This window comes from Brachycentrus maculatus, unplaced genomic scaffold (genome assembly GCF_059751285.1).
Source record: "Brachycentrus maculatus isolate JH-2025_06_01 unplaced genomic scaffold, ASM5975128v1 h1tg001291l, whole genome shotgun sequence".
In the NCBI taxonomy this organism is placed as follows: Eukaryota; Metazoa; Arthropoda; class Insecta; order Trichoptera; family Brachycentridae; genus Brachycentrus; species Brachycentrus maculatus.
The window spans coordinates 32,994-54,597 of record NW_028281960.1 but is presented as its reverse complement, the minus strand read 5'-3'; the positions used below and the strand labels follow the sequence as shown (position 1 = coordinate 54,597).

The 21,604-nt window shown below is 30.9% G+C and overlaps 2 protein-coding genes across 2 annotated transcripts in view; both read left to right on the top strand.

Annotated features, from left to right (window-relative positions):
• LOC148299185 (uncharacterized) overlaps window positions 1–8,118 on the top strand; it is a 32,495-nt gene extending 24,377 nt beyond the window's left edge. The window contains exon 2 of the mRNA XM_088276319.1: window positions 7,568–8,118. Coding sequence (XP_088132445.1) covers window positions 7,568–7,930 — 363 coding nt within the window. The 3' untranslated portion in view covers window positions 7,931–8,118. The remainder of the gene's footprint in view (window positions 1–7,567) is intronic.
• Window positions 8,119–14,376: 6,258 nt separating this feature from the next.
• LOC148299184 (uncharacterized) lies at window positions 14,377–16,620 on the top strand. Its single transcript, XM_088276316.1, has 2 exons — window positions 14,377–14,540; window positions 14,973–16,620. The coding sequence occupies exon 2, from the start codon at window positions 14,990–14,992 to the stop codon at window positions 16,181–16,183; it is 1,194 nt and encodes a 397-aa protein (XP_088132442.1). The 5' UTR covers window positions 14,377–14,540; window positions 14,973–14,989; the 3' UTR covers window positions 16,184–16,620.
• Window positions 16,621–21,604: the final 4,984 nt, after the last annotated feature.

The window sequence follows — 21,604 nt, the reverse complement described above, 5'->3', positions numbered from 1 at the left end:
ATAAGTACACATATAACGTACGAGTACATACTTTATGCAAGGGTATTTTTGTAACCAAATCGAATTCAATCGTATTCATCCAGCACCGTGATATAAGCATGATCGATGTCATTCAGGCATTGGAGAATCCTGTACAGCCTGCCTATTTTGGTGAAGGCCTTCCGTTCGTTGCAGAGGGCCAAGTCTACTCCGAACTTAGCGGTGCCGAGGAGGTTGCCATAATACACACTGGCCACGACGAAGTTGATAGTTCCATCCTTGTTCACCATGTCGAGGGTCTTGTGCACGCACATGACGTACATCTTCACGATGAAGCTCTCATTCGAGTAGTCGTGCTTTCTGAGCTTCTGCGCTAGAACTGGATTGACGTTATATTTATTAGCGCAGGCATCTTGAGCCAGAAACGCGCCATAGCTGGCTGAACCCTGAAAATAAAACATTAGGGGTATTAATTTAATTTAATTTGCAAATAAATTTTTGCAATCTACTAACAAGACAATCGTAACATTTTTTATTTTTTATTGATATCGTGTATTTGTGTTAACAAAATGTCATATTCCTTGTGATTGTACATACATATGAATCAAGTTGTGGTATTACAGAAATTGAATCGTGGACTTATGACTTTTAATCAGCTCGAGACATAACTTATGAACCACAGCCGAATTCTTGTAATTTATACATTTTTAAAAAAATTTCATACAAACATTGTATATTCTGTTCTAGAGATTGGTAGTAGAAATAATTATAGTATTTTATCCTACTATTTTACGAGTCATTTTGCTATATTGGTTTTCCTTACGAAATTCGAAACATACTACATAATTCAATTTCATACGAACATCACACACACACACACACACACACACACACATACACACACACGCACACACATTCATTCATTTGCTAGATCTACACTAAATACTTTGTACTAATCTTTATGTTTCTGCGGTTAGCTATATTTGGCTTGTTTAATGTTTATATATTAATTGTTTTGTTTTACATATGATGTTGTTAACCCTTATAAAAAAATATAAAAAAATAATCGATAATTCAAAGTTTTTTTCATCTCCAATTTGTTAGCATTTGTAAAAATGTTGTTCATTCATGCTGTATATAAATAGTGATTGATTGTTTATTCGTTTATATTTATATCCAAGCACTAACCGCATAACTAACCATCACGCCTCTTCCCCGTAGGGATAGACGACTCTGTCTTTGGTTACATTCTTCGCCTTTTCCACATTCACGCATCCCCTCATACATACCCGACGATTATTTCGACTCTTACCCTGACCGTTTTCAAGTTATTTACATACCTGATCGTGAATGTTTTTTTCGGTCTTTCATTGCTTCTTTTTCCAACTTCATTCGTCTCATGAATTTGTTTTACTCATTCATTCGTTCCACATATCCAAACCATCTCAACACAACTTTCTTTATTTTATCGATTATGCTTATCTCAGCTTTGCATTCCTTATTTCACCATTCGAACATCTATCATATAAAACATGGTTTTGCCGCACACTAAATCACTAAATCAATGAAGTTATCATTGATTTAGTAATTGTTCTGACGAAGAGACGGGTACGCCTTGAAACCGGTTGAAAAAAATCTTTGTGAGTGGTTATATACTAACATTACAAACATTTTTGTAAAAAAAAGTAAATTTTACTATGATCATAATGCAAAGCTGAGATAAGCATTATCGATAAAATTAAGAAAGGTGTGTTGAGATGGTTTGGACATGTAGAACGAATGAGTGAGGAAAAAACGGTAAAACAAATTTATGAGGCGAATGTTAGTGAGAAAAGAAGCAGAGGAAAACCGAGAAAAACATGACACGATCAGGTATGCCAATACTTGAAAGTGGTCAGGTTAGGAGTCGTAACAATCGGCGGGTATGTATGAGGAGATGCATGAACGTGGAAGAGGCGAAGAATGTTTGCAAGGACAGAGCGGTGTGGCGCTCTATTCTCTCTACCTATCCCTGCGGGGAAGCGGCGTGATGGTTAGTTAGTTATTTTTATCATAATGTAAATGTATAAAATATTACTAAAATATTTTTATTTTATTTATTGTTTCGGCATTAACTTTGTGGTAAGACATGTTACAATAATTAAAGAAAACACTTTGTTTTTTACCACTTGAGTTTTATTATAGACTACATGTTTCAGAAGTTGAACTTCCATCATTCAGGTCTGTATAGTAACTAAAATATAAAATATAAAATTTTTCTATAAATAAGGAGAGGGGAAAGTAAGGGGAAGGGGTTAGTCAAGGAACGGAGTTTGAAAACAAAGGAAAAATTGAAAGCAATGGCGAAGAATTTTGAAACAATATATTATTTAATAAATTATTATTAGAATTCAGGTTTTTATTTTTCTCCTTATTTATAGAAAAATTTTATATTTTATATTTTAGTTACTATACAGACCTGAATGATGGAAGTTTAACTTCTGAAACATGTAGTTTATAATAAAACTCAAGTGGTAAAAAACAAAGTGTTTTCTTTAGTCATTGTAACATGTCTTACCACAAAGTTAATGCCGAACAATAAATAAAATATGGGTAGAATTTGTAAATGTTACACGTATGTAATGTGATCACTTAAATCTTTGTGAGTGGTTATATACTAACATTACAAACATTTTTGCAAAAAAAGTAAAATTTACTATGATCATAATGTAAATGTAAAAAATATTACTAAAATATTTTTAGTTTTTGAAAAATTAAGTAAATAAATTTCTTACATGTCCCAAAGCAACCACGCTGGCAATCACTAAGAAAAGGAGAGTAGTCTTCATGGTGAACTGCTGGAAGAACTTCGCAGAAGGAACTGTTAATATTTCTACCAATTTCCATGGTTTATATACAAATTTTAAACTAAAAATTATTAGGATTTACATATTCAATTAGTTTTTTGTATAAAAATTCACGAATACCTTTTTTGCTGTAAACTATCTAATTTTACACGTGAATCTACAAACAAAACATTGATTAAAATACAAAATATCTGACGTACTATAAACATCTGCGTACTTAATCGTTAATACGAGTACGTGCCTTATATCATTGATTTCCTGAAAGCGTCGAGGTAGGCGGTTTAATTTTTTTGAGGTGTTATTATTTCAAACATTTCCTTTTGAAAATATATTTTATACGAGACTTTTTACACCAAGTGACGTTGGTAACATTTCGTCTTGTCAACCCGTCTGTCCCGGGTTAATCTGACCCCATTGAATTAAAAAGAAATGATTACAAAGTTAGTACTTAAATATATTCTGCTTGGTGTAGGCCTTGTGGCCTGTTTATAAGAGGGATTTGCCTCCTGCGATGTCGATTCCCAGCTGTAGATTCATCTCTTTGGTGATCTACTGTACAGTGCAATTTAGAGGAGTCTGGATAGTTCCATTTTCCTCACATGCGCATACCATTGTCTCCTTCGTTGCCTTCCCCACCTAACATCTTCGATCTCGCGTATTTCCCCTATCCTTGTGTTCCTTATTCTGTCGCGTAGACTCTTGCCAGATGCGCGATTTTTGTCACATAGTATGGCGCTCTACATTCGATCCCATATGTTATGACATATACTTCCATATAAATCAAATGAGAAAATGAATTGTAAAAATGCATACTTTATTTGTGTCGGGTTGTGGTCCAGTGGTTAGTGTCGCGGACTCTTGAGCCAGAGTTTTAGGGTTCGAACCCACTCTGCTAAAAATTGTTACCTATGTTTAATAATGAGCCGCTTAGATTAACAAAAAAATTATGAAATTGAAGTGTTTTTGTAAATAATAAAAAAAAATATTTATCTTAAAAAAACGCATTATTTTTACATTTTCTTTGATATTTCAACATAGATGGAGAAGAATATGGAAATCTATAGGGCTTATGACCTGTCTTAAGCTGGTTAAGTAATCTCTTTACATACGTGTAACATTCACCTTTCTATTCATGATTGACAATCACTCTTCTCCAATTTTTTGTACTCTCACATATCGCTTACTTCTTTCAAGAACGTCATAAATCAAAAATCGTCAATTTTCAGGAGTGCATGTTTTCAAAATGCCTAAAAAATGTACTATATCCCAGCAAAAGAGGCATATTTTTAACTTAATATTTATCCGCTACAGGGAAGAAAGTGTTGTTTTTGCATTTTGAAGAAAAGGCATTGTTTGATTATTTTTTTTAAATATACAGTATATTTTTCAAATGGAGAAAAAACCTTCAGGTTTTACCTAAAAAGATCTGTTGCACAGTAAATAGATCAATAAGTGGCTTGATAGTTATTTTTAATACATTGTATTATATTTTTAAACTTTAAAAACGTTCTCCTGAAAAATCATGTTGTTTGATTTATGACGTTCTTGAAAAGAGTGAGCGATATATCATTAATCTCATGACACTATACATATGAGTTCAATGAAAGTTGGTTTGAATAAGCTTAAATTTATCTAGATCTAGGCTATTTTATTTGGATGTATGCAAGATCTTAACTGGATTATTTCACACACGAGGAGACGCCTGAAAACATGATTTTAGATTTTCGTGCAGCACATAATTTAACCAGATTATTTTAATCATAATTTTTGGTGTGTTCGAATCCATGTTCATAAATATGGGTTTCTCAACTAAGGAGTTATTTAAAGAAATTATAATTTGACGAGATTATCCTATTCACAATTTATGTAAAAATAACTCATGAATGGAGAAACCCAGAAATGTAAAAAAATAGTAACACTCCCAAAAATGTTGTGAATTCTTTTTACTCTTATTGAAAAAACTTCAGATAAAAGGTAATTATTATAAATAAAGTAAATTTTGTCCGCCTCCGTAGTGTAATGGTAAGCATGCTCGGCTACCGTTCTGGAGGTCCCGGGTTCGATTCCCAGGGGGGTTTAATAAATATAAGTGTTTTTTTCACTCTAATATTTATTAAATATTACACTGGACTGGTACCTGAAGTGGAGGGCTGATCACCTTTCCTTCATGTGTAATCGATCGAGATAACACTGCGTTTATATGAAGCAGTGCCCTATGCACCATTGGGGTGCGATAAGGGATTTATATTATATATTATATTATTAATAATAATAATTACCGTATTTTAATTAAATTAAACACTTGAATAATCCACTGAATATAGTTTTATTTTGATATTACGACTATTTTCGAAAACGACAATTATTTTCATCTTCTGGTACAAATTAAAACATTCAACATTAACAATATCAAAATAAAACTCAATTCAGTGGATTATTCAATTGTTTAATTTAATTAAAATAATCATGTCTTTCCACAAAGTTAATGCCGAATCAATAATTAATATAATAATTACCGTGTCGAGTTGTAGTTTTGTTAGTGTCGCAAAATCTTGAGTCAGAGTTTCTTGGTTGGAACCCTATGTATTATGATACCTTTTTCTAATAATGAGCCGCTTATGCTCACAGAAATAGTTGAAAATAGAAGTGATTTTTTAAAAAATAATAAAAACACAATTATATCACTTTAAAAAAATATGTTTTTGGAAAATGCTGATTAATTTGCTCTGCTTCGACATATAGCTCACTCCTTTCAAGAACGTCATAAACAAAAAAAACAGATTTTTCAGGAGAACGTTTTTAAAGTTTAAAAATATAATACAATGTATTAAAAATAAATATCAAGCCACTTATTGAACTTTTTACTGTGCAACAGATCTTTTGAGGTTAAACCTGAAGATTTTCTCTCCATTTGAAAAATAACTAATATATTTAAAATAAATAATTAAACAATACCTTTTCTTCAAAATGCAAAAACAACACTTTCTGCCCTATGGCGGGTAAATATTAAGTTAAAAATATGTCGCTTTTGCTGGGATATAGTATATTTTCAGGGCATTCCGAAAACATGCACAACTGAAAATTGACGATTTTTGATTTATGACGTTCTTGAAAGGAGTGAGCGATATGGTGATGTAAAGGGTTAAGTGTAGGGGTGTGTTAGTGATTTATGTTGAATAAAAAACACTATTATTATGTACAAAAAATCAAACAACAATTGTGCGTAAATATAATATCCATTTGCGCGTTTCCTCATTCATTTTCATAAATTTTATATTTAAATAATACTGTATTTATTTATGGAATTAATCTTACAACCGTTTTTATATTTTTTTATAGACACGCGTATTAAGTTTGAAAAACTATTTAAAGCGTTATTATGAAAAAAAACTCATTTTGTATGAAAATTCCTCAAATTTTATGCTTAAAAATCATATATAAACCATGGAAATTCGTGGAATTATCATTAGTTCCTTCTGCGAAGTTCTTCCTACAGCTCACCATGAAGACTACTCTCCTTTGCTTAGTGATTGCCAGCGTGGTTGCTTTGGGACATGTAAGATATTCATTAATTTAATTTATCTTAATCTTATCTCATTATATCTCATCCAAAAAGAAGATTAACTCTTCGGTATCGAATTTGACTTTATTTATTTTTTTAATTGTGAGATTTTTATTTATTTTGAAGAAAAAAATTAAGAAACACAACATTTTGAATCTGGGTTTCTCCACTTGGGATTTACTATGACATTTTTAAATCTCAACAAAGATGAAGAAGAATTTGGATGTCATACTTAACCAGCCCCTTACAGGTCATAAGCCCTGTCTATATTATGATAATCTTCCTCATCTATGTTGAGATGTCAATATTGAAAAAAAGTTTATTTTTTATTGTTGAGTGTATATATATTTATACATTATTTTATTCGTATTTCATGAGATTTCATGCATTTTTACTGATGAATTTCACAATTTTTTTTGTTGAAAAAAACTCGCTTTGAAATTTCGCTGAAATTATTTATTTAAAAACAGATGTAAGCCCCCTTTTCTCTTATACGTATAACTGATAAAGTACATATTTGCTAACATTCTTCATTTTCATATTTGTGATTTTTTGTTTTCTGCTAAAATCAAATAATTCTAGTCTAAATTAAAAAAAAATAAAAATACGCATGTCCAGCATACGAGGTAGAACAGTTTTTAATCTCTTTAGTATATAGTTTCCTTCAGTTTTAAAACCATTTCTTTTCTCGCAATTACTTCTTACCTTGCTTCATTCCAATACTTCTTGGCGGAGATTTGAAGCAACAGATCCACGAAAAAATCCAAGGAGCACATTTTTCAAGAAAGAGAATAAGGAACACCAGGATAAGAGAAATATGCGAGATCGAAGATGTTGCTAGGTAGGGAAGGCAACGAAGAGGACAATGGTATGCGCATGTGAGGAGAATGGAACCATACAGACTCCTCCACATCGCACTGCATGGCTAACTCCAAGGCAGACCGCTAAAAAAATGGATTGACAGCTGGGAATCGACATCTAGCCTCCTGCGATGTCGATTCGTCTTAAAAACAGGCCAGAAGGTCTACATTAAGAGAAAAAGAAGAACAAGATGTTTTATCCACGACACCTCATTCATACGTACATCTTTTAAGATTTCGATAAGAATGTTTTCGACTGTTTTTGATTATTGTTATGTATTATTTGATATGATTATTGACTCTAAGTGTTTGATTTTAAGGGTTCTGCTACATACCAAGCGTTTTTGACTCAAGACGCCTGCGCAAGGTACACTAAAGTCAATCCAGACCTCGCGGAGCAACTCAGAGATCATAACTACTCGAGTGAGAGCTTCATCTTGAAGATGTACGTCATGTGCGTGTACAAAACCCTGGACATGTTGAACAACGATGGAACCATCAACTTCACCGTAGCCAGTCAATATTATTACAGTCTTCTTGGCAGCGCTAAGTTCGCTGTAGACTTGGCCGTCTGCAACGAACGGAAGGCCATCACCAAAATAGGCAGGCTGTACAGGATTCTCCAATGCCTCAACGTCATAGATTTTGGTTATATCACAGTGCTGGATCATTACGATGATTGAGATGCTGAATTTGATTTTCTTAAAAAGTTTTTTGTATAATGTATATACTCGTACACGTTTATAATACATGAACTTGTTTTTTACATGAGAAAATATATTTTATACGTTAAATATTTATTTTATTAAAACTCCAAAACTAAGATAATGTGTTCATGCTAACATTCTGTTAAACGTGAACCTTATTAAAAGCATACTTAAAAAAATCATCTTTTGGACCAACACCTGGAAACGTGTTAAAAATGCAAGAGGCAACGACATTATTTGCAATAAGAAGTATTCCAACATTTTGAGTGTGTCCAAATACTTGTTCACAAAATCTGGATTATCTCCAATTACAGGAGTTATTTTTATGAAAATAACTCCTGTAATTGGAGATAATCCAGATTTTGTGAACAAGTATTTGGACACACTGAAAATGTTGTAAATAAATTATCTGGTCAAATTATAAGCTTAATAATAAAAATGAAAATGGTATTTTCTGGCGTTTCTCATGTGTGTGAATATAATCCAGGATTCGGATCTCACATACTAATATAAGAGTTTCTGCTTAGTAAAAAAGCTTCTTTACATCTCACCAATATGTAGATGTCTCTAGTGAAGTTCTAGTGATTCAAGAACAAGGTTTCTAAATTGGTTCATATATATAGAACTTCCAAGAATTTGAGTAGTGTGGTTGTCAATAATGGGTAGAATTGGTGAATGTTACACGTGTGTAAAGTGATCACTCAAACCAGCCTATGACGGTCGTCAGCCCCGTGAATGCCCAGACTTCCATATTCTTCTTCATCTTCGATGAGATGTCAAAAAATAATAAGAAGTGTTCCTATTAGTTTTTGACATCTCATCAAAGATGAAGAAGAATATGGAAGTCTGGGCATATACGGGGCTGACGAGCGTCATAGGCTGGTTTGAGTGATCACTTAACATACACTAACTAACTTTACACACGTGTAAAGTTCACGAAAAACACACATTCACCAATATTACCCATTATTGACAACCACACTACTCAAATTCTTGGATGTTCTATATATATGAATTAATTTTGAAATATCGTTCTTGAATCACTAGAACTTCACTAGAGACATCTATTGGTGAGATGAAGAAAGTAGAAAGGCGGATAAGGGTTCGAAGAAGAATATTTTTTATATTTATAGAAAGTTTATTGAAGTTTATCCAAAGTTTATCCAAAATCATGGTTTTTGAAAGAGATGAATGTAGATCTGAGTGTGAAATATTGGTAAATGGGGAGATTTTGGAACAGGTAGATGATTTCATATATTTGGGTAGTATGTTTTCTAGGGATGGAAAGATTGATAAAGACATAGAAAGGAGAGTGAATGCTGGGAACAGAGTGAATGGTGCACTAAAATCAGTTTTAGCAAATAAAAATCTATCAGCGGAAGCTAAACTGGCAGTACACAATGGAGTTCTGGTTCCAACCCTTATGTATGGAAGCGAAGCATGGAGTTGGCAAAAGAAGGATGAAAACAGACTGAATGCAGTCGAAATGCGATCCGACGGTCGTCAGCCCCGTAAATGCCCAGACTTCCATATTCTTCTTCATCTTTGATGAGATGTCAAAATAATAATACGTTTTGATAGAGTTCAAGGCGTTGTTATAAGCTGCCCCCCCCTCCATGCAACAATGCTGTAGTGTAGTAAGGAAATACTTTTAATTTTATTTTCAATTCAATTTATTTCAACAACAAAAAATTAATATATACAAAACAAACAATATTCATGGCGCATATATTAAAAGTAAGCAAGAAGAAGGTGTAGAAGAATCCCGCTTCGGAAAACTCCTTCGGACACATGGAACAGATCAATATCCAATGTGATATTGTTCAACATAGCGGTAGCTCTTCCCACAGGCATAACCATCGGCAGGTTGGTCCTGTGTATAGGAATGTGAAGCAATCTATGTCGACGCTGTCATAGGTAACTATCGGGAACATACAGACCAATGTTCCGGATAATTTCAGGATTATCGATCACACCCTTCAAACCCTTCATACTTCTTCAAACCCTTATCCGCACTCGATGGTGTATAGGGCAGTGCACCTTATAAACGCAGTGTTATCTTGATCGTTGAAGGAAAAATGACAGCCCTCCGCTTCAGGTACCAAACCAGAGTATTATAAAATAATTATTAGAGTGTTAAATCACTTTTTATTTATTATCACCCCCCTTGGGAAAGGAGCCCGGGACATCTAGCTTGGCTGCTAACGCACTAACCGCTACACTACAGAGGTACACTGAAGAGGCAGAAAGGAATACGAAAAACATATTTAAAAAACACAACTTTTCTTGTATAGATATTATTTATGTATTGATTTTTAAATCAAAGACAGATTTTTTGAGTCGACTTAGTTGTATTTTATTGTTAAAAAAACACATAAAAATTAATATTGTGACACTTGTTTCGCCTATGTAAGGTATTTTCAAACGAATGTTCATTCGTATGTATTTTTTTAATACACCAAATCCATAAAAATATAAAAATGATATGTGGTAAGACATGTTAAAATTATTAAGGAAAACATATTTTTAAACCACTTGAGTTTATTTATTTATTTATTAATTATGTTTTACATTTAGACCTGGAGATGAAAGCTAAGCTTCTAAAACAAGTAGTCATAAATAAACTCGAGTGGTATAAAAACAAGTGTTTTATTTAATAATAATAAAAATGATATTATGATTTACGTATTAATTTTTAAATCAAACACAGATTTTTTAAGTCTACTAAGACTTGTCCGCCTCCGTAGTGTAATAGTCAGCACCCTCGGCTACCTTTCTGGAGGATCCGAGTTTGATTCCCAGGAGGGGTAAAATAAATATGAGTGATTTTTTCACTGTTATATTTATTCAATATTACCCTGGACTGGTACCTGAAGCGGAGGGCTGATCGCCTTTCCTTCATGTGTAAACGATCAAGATAACACTGCGTTTATATGACGCAGTGCCCTATGCACCATTGGGGTGCGGATAAGGGTTTTAATATTATTATAATTGATATAAAAATTAATACGAAAATTGAAATGGAGTTCATCAAATCAATAAAAAAAAAGATATTATGATCCCATAAAATGTTGGAATTTATAAGTGCTGGTATATGTATATTTTTATTTATACAATGGCATTTATTTACTCGTGTTATTCTTCATCCCCACGGCTGATATTCATCTAGCACTGAGATATAATCTGTATTGATGGCGTTCAGGCATTGGAGAATCCTGTACAGCCTGCCTATTTTTGTTATGGCCTTCCGTTCGTTGCAGATGGCTATGTCTAGACCGAACTGAACAGAATCGCTATCACTGTAGTAATAGTTCTTAGCAACTAAGAAGTTGATAGTTCCATCTTTGTTGACAATGTCGAGAGTTTTGTACACGCACATGGCGTACCGCTTTAATATGTAGCACTCGCTAGAATAGTCGTGATTTTTCAGTTTCTCCGTTAAATACGGATCGACTCTCGTGTACCTCGAACAGCTGTCTTGAGCCAAAAACGCGTCGTAGCTTGCATAACCCTGAAAATAAAAGAAGGGTTAATTATATATTTTTTAAAATAAATTGTTACCAATACTCTTTCCTCTAATAGTGAAAGTTTTCCCATTAGTGAAAGTGCAAAAAGCTATTGTTAGAGTTATGTTCAGGAAGCCTTTCCGTTGTGAGTCTGAACCCTTGTTTCGTAGGGCAAATATTTTGAATGTAAGACAGATTTTCATTAAGTCAATTTTAGAGGACTTACATAAAAACAAAGAGCCATATGTCATTAACCACACTAAAAGCACAAGATCAAAAACTGAAGGCAAAATAAATATTCCTCGTGTGAGATCTTCGTTTGCCCAAAGACATTCTAATTTTATAGGCCCTCGTATTTATAATATGCTCCCACAAGAAATATTATGTTCAGTTGGAAATGAATTCAAAATGCACACAAAAGAATGGCTCCTAAAAATTGGAAGATCCCAGCTGGAGCAGCAAATGAAAGTTTGTGTGTGATTAATCTAGGTGTCAGTTTTTTATAATTATAAAATACCATTTTCTAGTTTTATAATATTACTCCTTTAGATTATACTTTTCTTTTAGTTAATCTCTCTATTTGCTTTCATTTCATAATTATTATTTCATATTATTTCAGTCTTACCACTTTTATATTATCATTAAAAATATATAAAGCTGTTTTATAAAAAGAATAAGCATACCCTGCCTACCTCAGAACAGGTATCTCCAAATACCTAGTGAGGATAGACCGTGTCCAATAAAAAAATATATATATAAATATATATATGTATAACTTAAGTACAAAATTATATTAAATAATAAACGCTGTTCTGCAGCACTGAACCTGAACCTGAATTGCCAAAAATGCTACCTTACCAATAATCCATAATCTTTATAACACACTCATAGTGAAGCTACAGACATTTTTTCCTACTCCATATATGCCTATAAACAAGCGTTTTCTGTCAACTAGACTATTCATGCAATTTTTATTACGTAGATCGTACTTTCTTGTTATTTTATGTGTCTGAATGCTCTTGTTTTATACTTATGACAACTCTATATTTTTTTGAAACTTGAATTTTTACTCGTAAAAGCTCTCTGGGCGTTTGTGTGAATAAATTAATAAATAAATCAAACACAGATTTTTTGACTCTACTAATTTGTATTTTATTGTTAAAAAACACATAAAAATTAATATTTTGATATATTTTTATAAATCCTGATAAAACTTTTGTCGTATATTAGAGTCAAATGATATTTATATTTATATTAGGTGCTGATAAAGATTTGAATTGAATTAAGTAAGACATCCACATTCTTTTTACATCCATGTTGAGACGTCAAAATGTTAAAATTACTTAAAAACGAAGAAACCCATATTTGGACATATTCAAAATATTGTATAAATTTTTTTCTTCGAAAATAAAACAAAATATTTCGTTAAAAATAAAAAAAAGTAAATCTTATTTTTATAACATATTAAAGGTTTAATGAGCTTTACAAAAAAATGAAGAAAAAAAATCTTACATGTCCTAAAGCAAGCACGCTGGTAATCACTAAGCAGAGGAGAGTAGACTTCATGGTGAGCTGTTGGTAGTACTTCTCAGAAGGAACTGATGATTATTCCACGACATAAAATGGTTTATATACGATTTTTAAATTAAAATATTCCGAATTTTTTAGTACAATTATTTTTTTTTCTGATTTTTCAAGAATAAAAAAATATTTTTGTTTCAGAACTGCCTATTCAAATGCGGGATTAAATCGGATTAATATATCAAGTAAAATTAAAGTTTTAACGCGTGCGATCATATTTTTTTTGTTGTTGATATTTTTATCACAGTTTAATATTTTGCGATATTTTTATTATACATAATTATTTTAATGCTTGTATTATTACACTATTTCAGCTTATATTAACGTAAATATTCAGGGTCAGCATTAAAATATAGATGGTAGGCTTTGAATTGTATAAATGTTATATTTAAAAATTACAAAGCCCACAAATCGCTTACTCCTTTCAACAACGTCATATATCAAAAATCGTCAATTAGCAGTTGCAGAATGCAGAATTTTTAACTTAATATTTACCCCTGTACAGGGCAGAAAGTGTTGTTTTTGCATTTTGAGGAAAAGGTATTGTTTAATTATTTAAAAAAAATACTAAATATGTTTTAAATTGAGAAAAAACATTCAGATTTTACCTGAAAAGATCTGTTGCGCAGTAAAAAGTTCAATAAGTGGCTTGACACTTATTTTTAATACATTTCATTATATTTTTTAACTCAAAAAATGATATCCTGATTTTTTTGTTGATATTAGACGTTGTTGAAAGGAGTGAGCGAAACTTCAGTGAAATCGGTCTTGATCCAGAATATATTATGTTGAGATTTCAATGAATAAATATAACCACAATACAGTTGATTTTAAAAAGTGGTATTAACCTAGTAAAATTTAATCAATAAAAGCAAATACAATATTTCAACCCAAATAAGACCAGCAAAAAATTAAAATAAAAATCTTCTGGTTCCCATGATACACGATTTACTCACAGCATATGGGTGATGGTCCCAATAATCAACAATAAATATGGGAGTAGAACACTTCAATATATATTTCCGAGCATTTTTAATTAGTTCTCGACGGAGGTAAGAAGTCTAAATAAAATGTGTCACCTACTTTCAAAATCCGCCAGATCCATGCAAGTCGATTTTACAAATAATGCAAAATTCTCCGGGTAACATTTATGTTTAAAAGATTTGTCTATCTTTAGATAAAATGTTTTGAAATAGAGAATATTCCCATTTTTATAGAAAATTATTCAATATTAAAAAAAAAAAACGAGACACCAACCGCAAGGCCGACTAGAGACAGGCCTGGGCGCACAAGGGTTTTTGAAATGTCACGTGATCAAATCGGTGTTGTAAAATTTCCAAGCGGAGTGCGTCGGTGCGTCCAGTGTTTACAAATGGCCGCGATTGTTTATGTTGATGTTCGTTGTTGCTTTATTTGTGTGTTGTTTTGATATTGAATTAAAAGCATATAAACTTCAGAGTGAGTGATTAGACAGTGAAGTGTATTTGGAAATTTAATTGGTAAGTAATTTTCGTATTTATAACACAATTTCGATGTTTATACGAGTTTAAATCTCATTTGACGTTTCAAAACGTTTCAATAAATCGTTGCTATTTTTTAGCTTATATAACAATGCATACTTATTTGTATTTCATTTTTAAGTGTTTATGTAACGTGAATATTGACACGTGTTTTATTTATAACAATACTTAATATTTTCAACAAAATCATTATTTCACATTTGAGGTTATATTTCGCTTACGAATCCATGAGCTTACTCACGAGAGATGATGTCGACTCAAATTTCTGTTCGTTTTCGTTATCATATTAAATTATTGTATTAAACATACACTATTTATGTTGAGTTTATCCAAGATAACCAAACGATAACCTCGGATGACCAAACTTAGCATTCTTAAATTCCTACGCTTAATTTCTTTGTTTCATTACAGGTGGTTTACAAAACAAAATGGGGAGATGTTGCAGCGTTTTTGGATGTAAATCCAACTACCGCTCTCAAAAAGAAAATGTATTCACATTAGCTCTTCCAAAAAATGATGCTCTACGGAAAAAATGGCTTCGTCGGATTCCTACGGATTTTTCTGGAATAAAAAATCCATATGTTTGCATCAAGCATTTCGAAGAATCCATGATTATACGAAGCGACAGATGCACAGTACGCGGGGAAGCTATAGATGTGCCTCGCAAAATTCCCAAGCTTCGTGAGGGAGCAATTCCTACAATATTTTCGAGTGCTCCCAAATATCTATCCACCGCACCCCAATCAACTAGAAGACTCGCTGATGTGGAGACATCCCGGATGGAGATCGCTCTTCAGAACAGCCTCGATGACCTAAGGAAGCTGAATGAAGCAAAATCCATAAACAGTTTGGACGATATAACTAAGTTCTTTTGTTCTGGAAACAAGACCAATCAAATTAAACCAGAATGGGTTTTAACGGAGACAGCGTTACAAAGAGTTTTGTGTTTAATTGACTTAAATGATGCGCCTTGTGTTTTGGGCGCTATTAAAGTAGTGAGTGATTTAAAAATACATTTATATTTAGGTAATAAGTTAGTAAGTAAAAGTCGTCATTCAAGAAATGTGAGTATAATCAAAAACATAGATGATTTAAGTGACGTGATAAATTTTATTGAATCCTCTATCCATGACATTACCATCCCCGCCATTGATTTAAATGATGTTCTAATTATGTTGCAATCACACTTCCCAGATAGTGATCAGAGAATTATGTTCATTATAGAACAAATTAAGTATGCCGCTACCCTAAAAAATCTCCGTCGATACAGCGGGAATACTTTGATATTTGCAGCGTCAATGTTTGTACACTCCTCGGCTACGTATCATATGTTATTTAATACTAATTATTTGTGCATTCCTCACCGAAAATTAATATTACCAACTGAGAGCCCCGTTGTTGCTACAGCATTGGTATGGTTTAGTTTGCAAACAATTTTAGATTATTGTCCTGATGTTTTTATTAGTGGCCAGAATCAACTCTATATTTTAAATAAGATAAGTGTTTCTAAATTAAATGATTATTTCTTGAATCAAGGTGATTTTTTAAATGAATGTATTTGTAATAAGACTTTGCTAATAATATCAGAAAATATTTGCCATAGAACCTGTAAAATCCTTTAAGTAACTTAGCAAAAATCAAAAATGATGAACTTGCTGCACAAAGTTGTTCGGGATCAAGTAGAAAAGTACAAAAATTTTATTAGTTTTTTCTCATCCATAACCATCAACTATCAAACCTAATGTGTAAACTGTTTGAGTAAATTAATGTAACATGTCTTTAAATTAAATCCTTCACATAACATAAATCACATATTCTCAATCGTCAATTTAACAAGAAGTATTTTGTTAAATTGAGTAGTACAAGATTAAATGCAAATGTTGTAATTGAATCGACTTATATGGTCACCAATATTAAGAAATTTACTTACATAATTATAAGCTTCTTTTCATGTCCAATTATTTTTCCATTTGATATCTTATGCTTAAAATATTTGTGTTGAATAGATTTTTTTCAATTACTGTTATATTACATGTTTTTAATGTTAAATGTGTATATATATATATATATATATATATATATATATATATATATATAAAAATATACATATTATATATATTATATATATATATATATATATATATATATATATATATATATATATATATATATATATATATATATATATATATATAATATATATTTATATATATATATATATATATATATATATATATATATATATATATATATATATAAATTTACATATTAGAAATAATTGTATTCCTGATGCATGTCTTATATGGTGAGATTATAGCTTTGTGGTAATATCTGTCCATTTTAAATTTTAATTTTACTTGGTAAATGCAACATTTCTTGATGTCATTATTATAATTTACTTGTATAATTTATTGTAGGTTCCATTACTATTTTTGTGTTTTTGAGTGTGATATATTATATATATATATACATATATATATATATATATATATATATATATATATATATATATATATATATATATATATATATATATATATATATATATATATATATATATATATATATATATATATATATATATATATATATATATATATATATATATATATATATATATATATATATATATATATATATATATATATATATATATATATATATATAAATATATATGTATATGTGTGTGTAAAATGAAAATAAATAATGCCTTTTTATGTGATATTAATTCGTTTTATTTTTACCTCTCCTTTTTTGTATTAAACTGTTATCATTTAAACATCTAGATTTTCGAAAATTGTAGGTTTAAAACTTTAAAAAAATAATCCGAAATTCCACTCGCATATCGCACGCGGACAATAGCACTGACTTCGTAATTCGGCGTTTGCGCGCCCAGGCCTGTCTCTAGTAGGCCTTGCACCAACCGATAATGACGTCATCTTAATTTTTGACATATCCCCGCTCTCTGATTGGCCCATATGGGTCAAAAGGCAAGCTCCACGAATAAAGCCGAATTTGAAATACAACGTTGTTTTTAAGTATATTTTAGCAGAGTTTTCAAGTATATAAATATTTTAAACAATAAAACCAACAGTTAGTATTCCGAAGGTGTATATATTTAAAAATCTTATAAAATTAGATCTGGCGGATTTTGAAAGTAGGCGACACAAATATGGAACAAAGGCAAAATACAGGAATGGAAATCAAGAGTTAATACTATGAAAATCGTTAATTTTTAATTCTTTTGTGTTTAGTATGTTTAAATAGATAAAAACAATTAAAAAAGATGTAAAAAAAAAATCCACCGACAAGACAGACACAAGGTGGCTGTGTAAAAAAATTGGCAAAAAGAAATCGTAATTATGTAATGAATCATTAAATTAATGTATATAAGTATGCATAATATTTATATTTATATATTTTACAAATAATCGATATAATCTAAATAAAATAAAATAAAAATAAGCGTCTATTTGGCCCATTCGAAATACAAAATAAAACTTATAAATAGTCTCATAAAGTTTTGAAAAAAATATTGAAAAAATATTAAAAACTTAAATCTCAACAAAAATTAACAGCGGAAATTCGACACTGTCGGGAAATTGTTTACGAAAATGTTTGTTGTACTTTTTAGAATTTTTTTTGCCATTTCTTCATTCTAAAGCAATTATGTAAAATTTAAAAACACTGATATAAAAAATAAATACATTATTTTCTAAGATTCACAAAAAACTAGTTAGATATGAAAATCCAGAAGATTCAAGTTTAAAAATTGTATATAAACCATATTAGACTGTAGAAAAATTATCAGTTCCTTCTGCGGAGATCTTCAACGACTCACCATGAAGTCTACTCTCCTCTGCTTAGTGATTGCTAGCGTAGTTGCTTTGGGACAAGTAAGATATTTGTATATTTATATTATTTTTTTAATTTTTATTTTACTAACAGCCGTCGTAAATTTGTACATAATATTTTACTTTTTTTTCAATTTCAATTTATTTATTTCAATTTATATATAAATTACAAACAATAAAAAATTTAAATCGTGTACATTAAAAAAACTCAAATTATAAGCAAGAACTATTGCTTAAGGTGTAGAAGAATCCCGCTTCAGAAAACTCCTTCAGACACATGGAACAGATCAATATCCAATGAGATATTGTTCAACACAGCGGTAGCTCTTCCTGCAGGCATAACCATCGGCAGGTTGGTCCTGTATATAGGAATGTGAAACAATCTATGTCGACGCTGTCTTAGGTAACTATCGGGAACATATAGACCAATGTTCCGGATAATTTCTGGATTATCGATCATACCGCGCAATAATCGATAAAAATGCGTAATCAAATACACATTCCTTCTAGTCTCTAAACTATTGTAGCCAAGCATACCCTGGAGAAATTTGGTCGGGTAGAGCACGGGATAATAGCCGTACTCTCTCATATAGAGATACCCCAGAAACTTATTTTGGACTTTCTCTACCATAAGAGAGTACTTAAGCTGGTGTGGTCCCCAAATCATTGAGCTTTTATGATAGTATCCTTTATGAGAATATGATAAGTTTTGTCTTTTTTAGTATATTATTGGTTCGAAAAATATCTGAATAAGGACGAACATATAAAAAACAAGGAAATGTGCATTAGCCTGAAATATTGTAATTATTATAGCCTTATAGTTAGGAAGTGACTTATTCCAGATATCGAAATGGTCCGCGAAATCATTGCCTAGGTTTTGTATTCGGTATTTAGAAGTATTGAATCCAGACACTGTCCAGCTGTTATTACAATATAATATATGACGCATTTTGTGTTTCTGGTTGGGGCGTAATTATTTATCATTTGTGATAAAAAGGGACAATCTAAAATATTATTTAAAATTAAGTATAAATTAATCAGATCAAAAAGTTTTTTCCTATCACTCAATTTTATTAAATTTAGTAAACAAAGCAATTGATTAAAATTATTATTTAAAAAAAAGATTTCTTCAACTTTTTACTGTATGCGTTATACAATATATTACATATCGCTCACTCCTTTCAAGAACGTCAAAAATCAAAAAACTTGATTTTTCAGCAGAACGCTTTTAAAGCTTCAAAATATAATACAATGTATTAAAAATAAATATCAAGCCACTTATTGAACTTTTTACTGTGCAACAGATCTTTTTAGGTAAAACCTGAAGGTTCTCCATTTGAAAAATATTAAGAATATTTAAAAAAATAATTAAACATAACCTTTTTTCAAAATGCAAAAACAACACTTTCTGCCCTGTAGCGGGTAAATATTAAGCTAAAAGTATGCGGCTTTTGCTGGGATATAGTACATTTTTTATAGACGATTTTTGATTTATGACGTTCTTGAAAGGAGTGAGCGATATATTAGATTTCATAAAATGTCACTGATAAAAAACAACATTCTCATATACAAAAACTAGTATGTTGAATTATTATTATTATTATTTTTAAATATTTGTAGCACTAACTTTGTGATTTTCCATTTTATAATTAAAATGTAACTTTGTTTTTAAATCACTTCAAATGGTGATTTTAAAAGAAAGTTACAATTGAATTATATATTCAATTTATTTATTTATTGTTACTGTGATACTTTTTGCAGTGAATATATTTATATTAGTGAGCTTTTTTTCAATAATCTAATATCTAATCAATAGTCTAACCTCAAATTAATATTTTATTATGTCTTATCACAAATATTTTTTTTTATCATGTCTTACCACAAATTAATATATTTCATCATATCATATCACAAATTTAATCTTCTTTATTATGTCTGACAACAATTTATTATTTTATCATGTATTATCACTTATTATTCTTTTTTCATGTCTTACCACAAATAAATATTTTTTAGTCACGTCTTACCACAACCTGAATGCTGAACCTGGGACCTCTAGTACGGTAGCTGAACAGGCTAACCATTGCACCTCGAAGGCGGACAAAATATATATCTCCTTATCTCGTAGACTCTTGCCCGATGTGCTCATTATAGTCTTCATTTGTGACCCTTGCAAATACGTGTATGATGAAAAATAAAATAATAAAATAGATGTCTCTAGTGAAGTTCTAGTGATTCAAGAACAAGGTTTCTAAATTGGTTCTAATATATAGAACTTTCAAGAATTTGGTTGTCAATAATGGGTAGAATTGGTGAATGTTACACGTGTGTAAAGTGATCACTTAAACCAGCCTATGTCGGTTCCTCAGCCCCGTGAATGCCCAGACTTCTTCTTCATCTTTGATGAGATGTCAAAAAATAATATGAAAATAACTCCTGTAATTGAAAAATAACGCTAGTATGTTCAATTTTCAGGGTTCAGCGTCATTTCGATCGTTTATGATTCAAGACGCCTGCGCGACGTACACTAAAGTCAATCCAGACCTAGCTCAGCAGCTCAGAGACCATGACTATTCGAGTGAGAACTTTGTCTTGAAGATGTACGCTCTCTGCGTGTACAAAACTCACGGGATCATGAACAAAGACGGTACTATCGACTTCACCAATGCGAATATTTACTATAGCGGATCTGCTACTTCCGCTCAGTTTGCTCTGGACATCGCTCTCTGCAACGAACGGAAGGCCATCACCAAGATAGGAAGGCTGTACAGGATTCTCCAATGCCTCAACGCCATAAATTTCGATTATATCACAGTGCTGGATGAATATGATTAAGGGATGAACTCGATTAATTAAAAAAACTCAAAGGTCCAGCATTCGTTGAAAAAAAGTTTAACAGAAATATTGATATTAATGCCATCTGTACAAATATAACATTAATTATAATATATACAATTAAAAAAGATAGATTTTTTAAAAATGATATCATGTCGAATAAAATAAATTAAAAATTACACAATTTTTAATTTTTATTTATCATATTTTTTATGAAAAAATATAAAGGAAAAAAGTACGGCAGAAAAAACAGTTAATGCCTCGTAGAAAGTTTTTTTAGTTCTTTAATTTTTGGCATCGAATTTCATAAAACCCATCGAATATCATATTATTTTTGTTTTTCGACTTTGAACA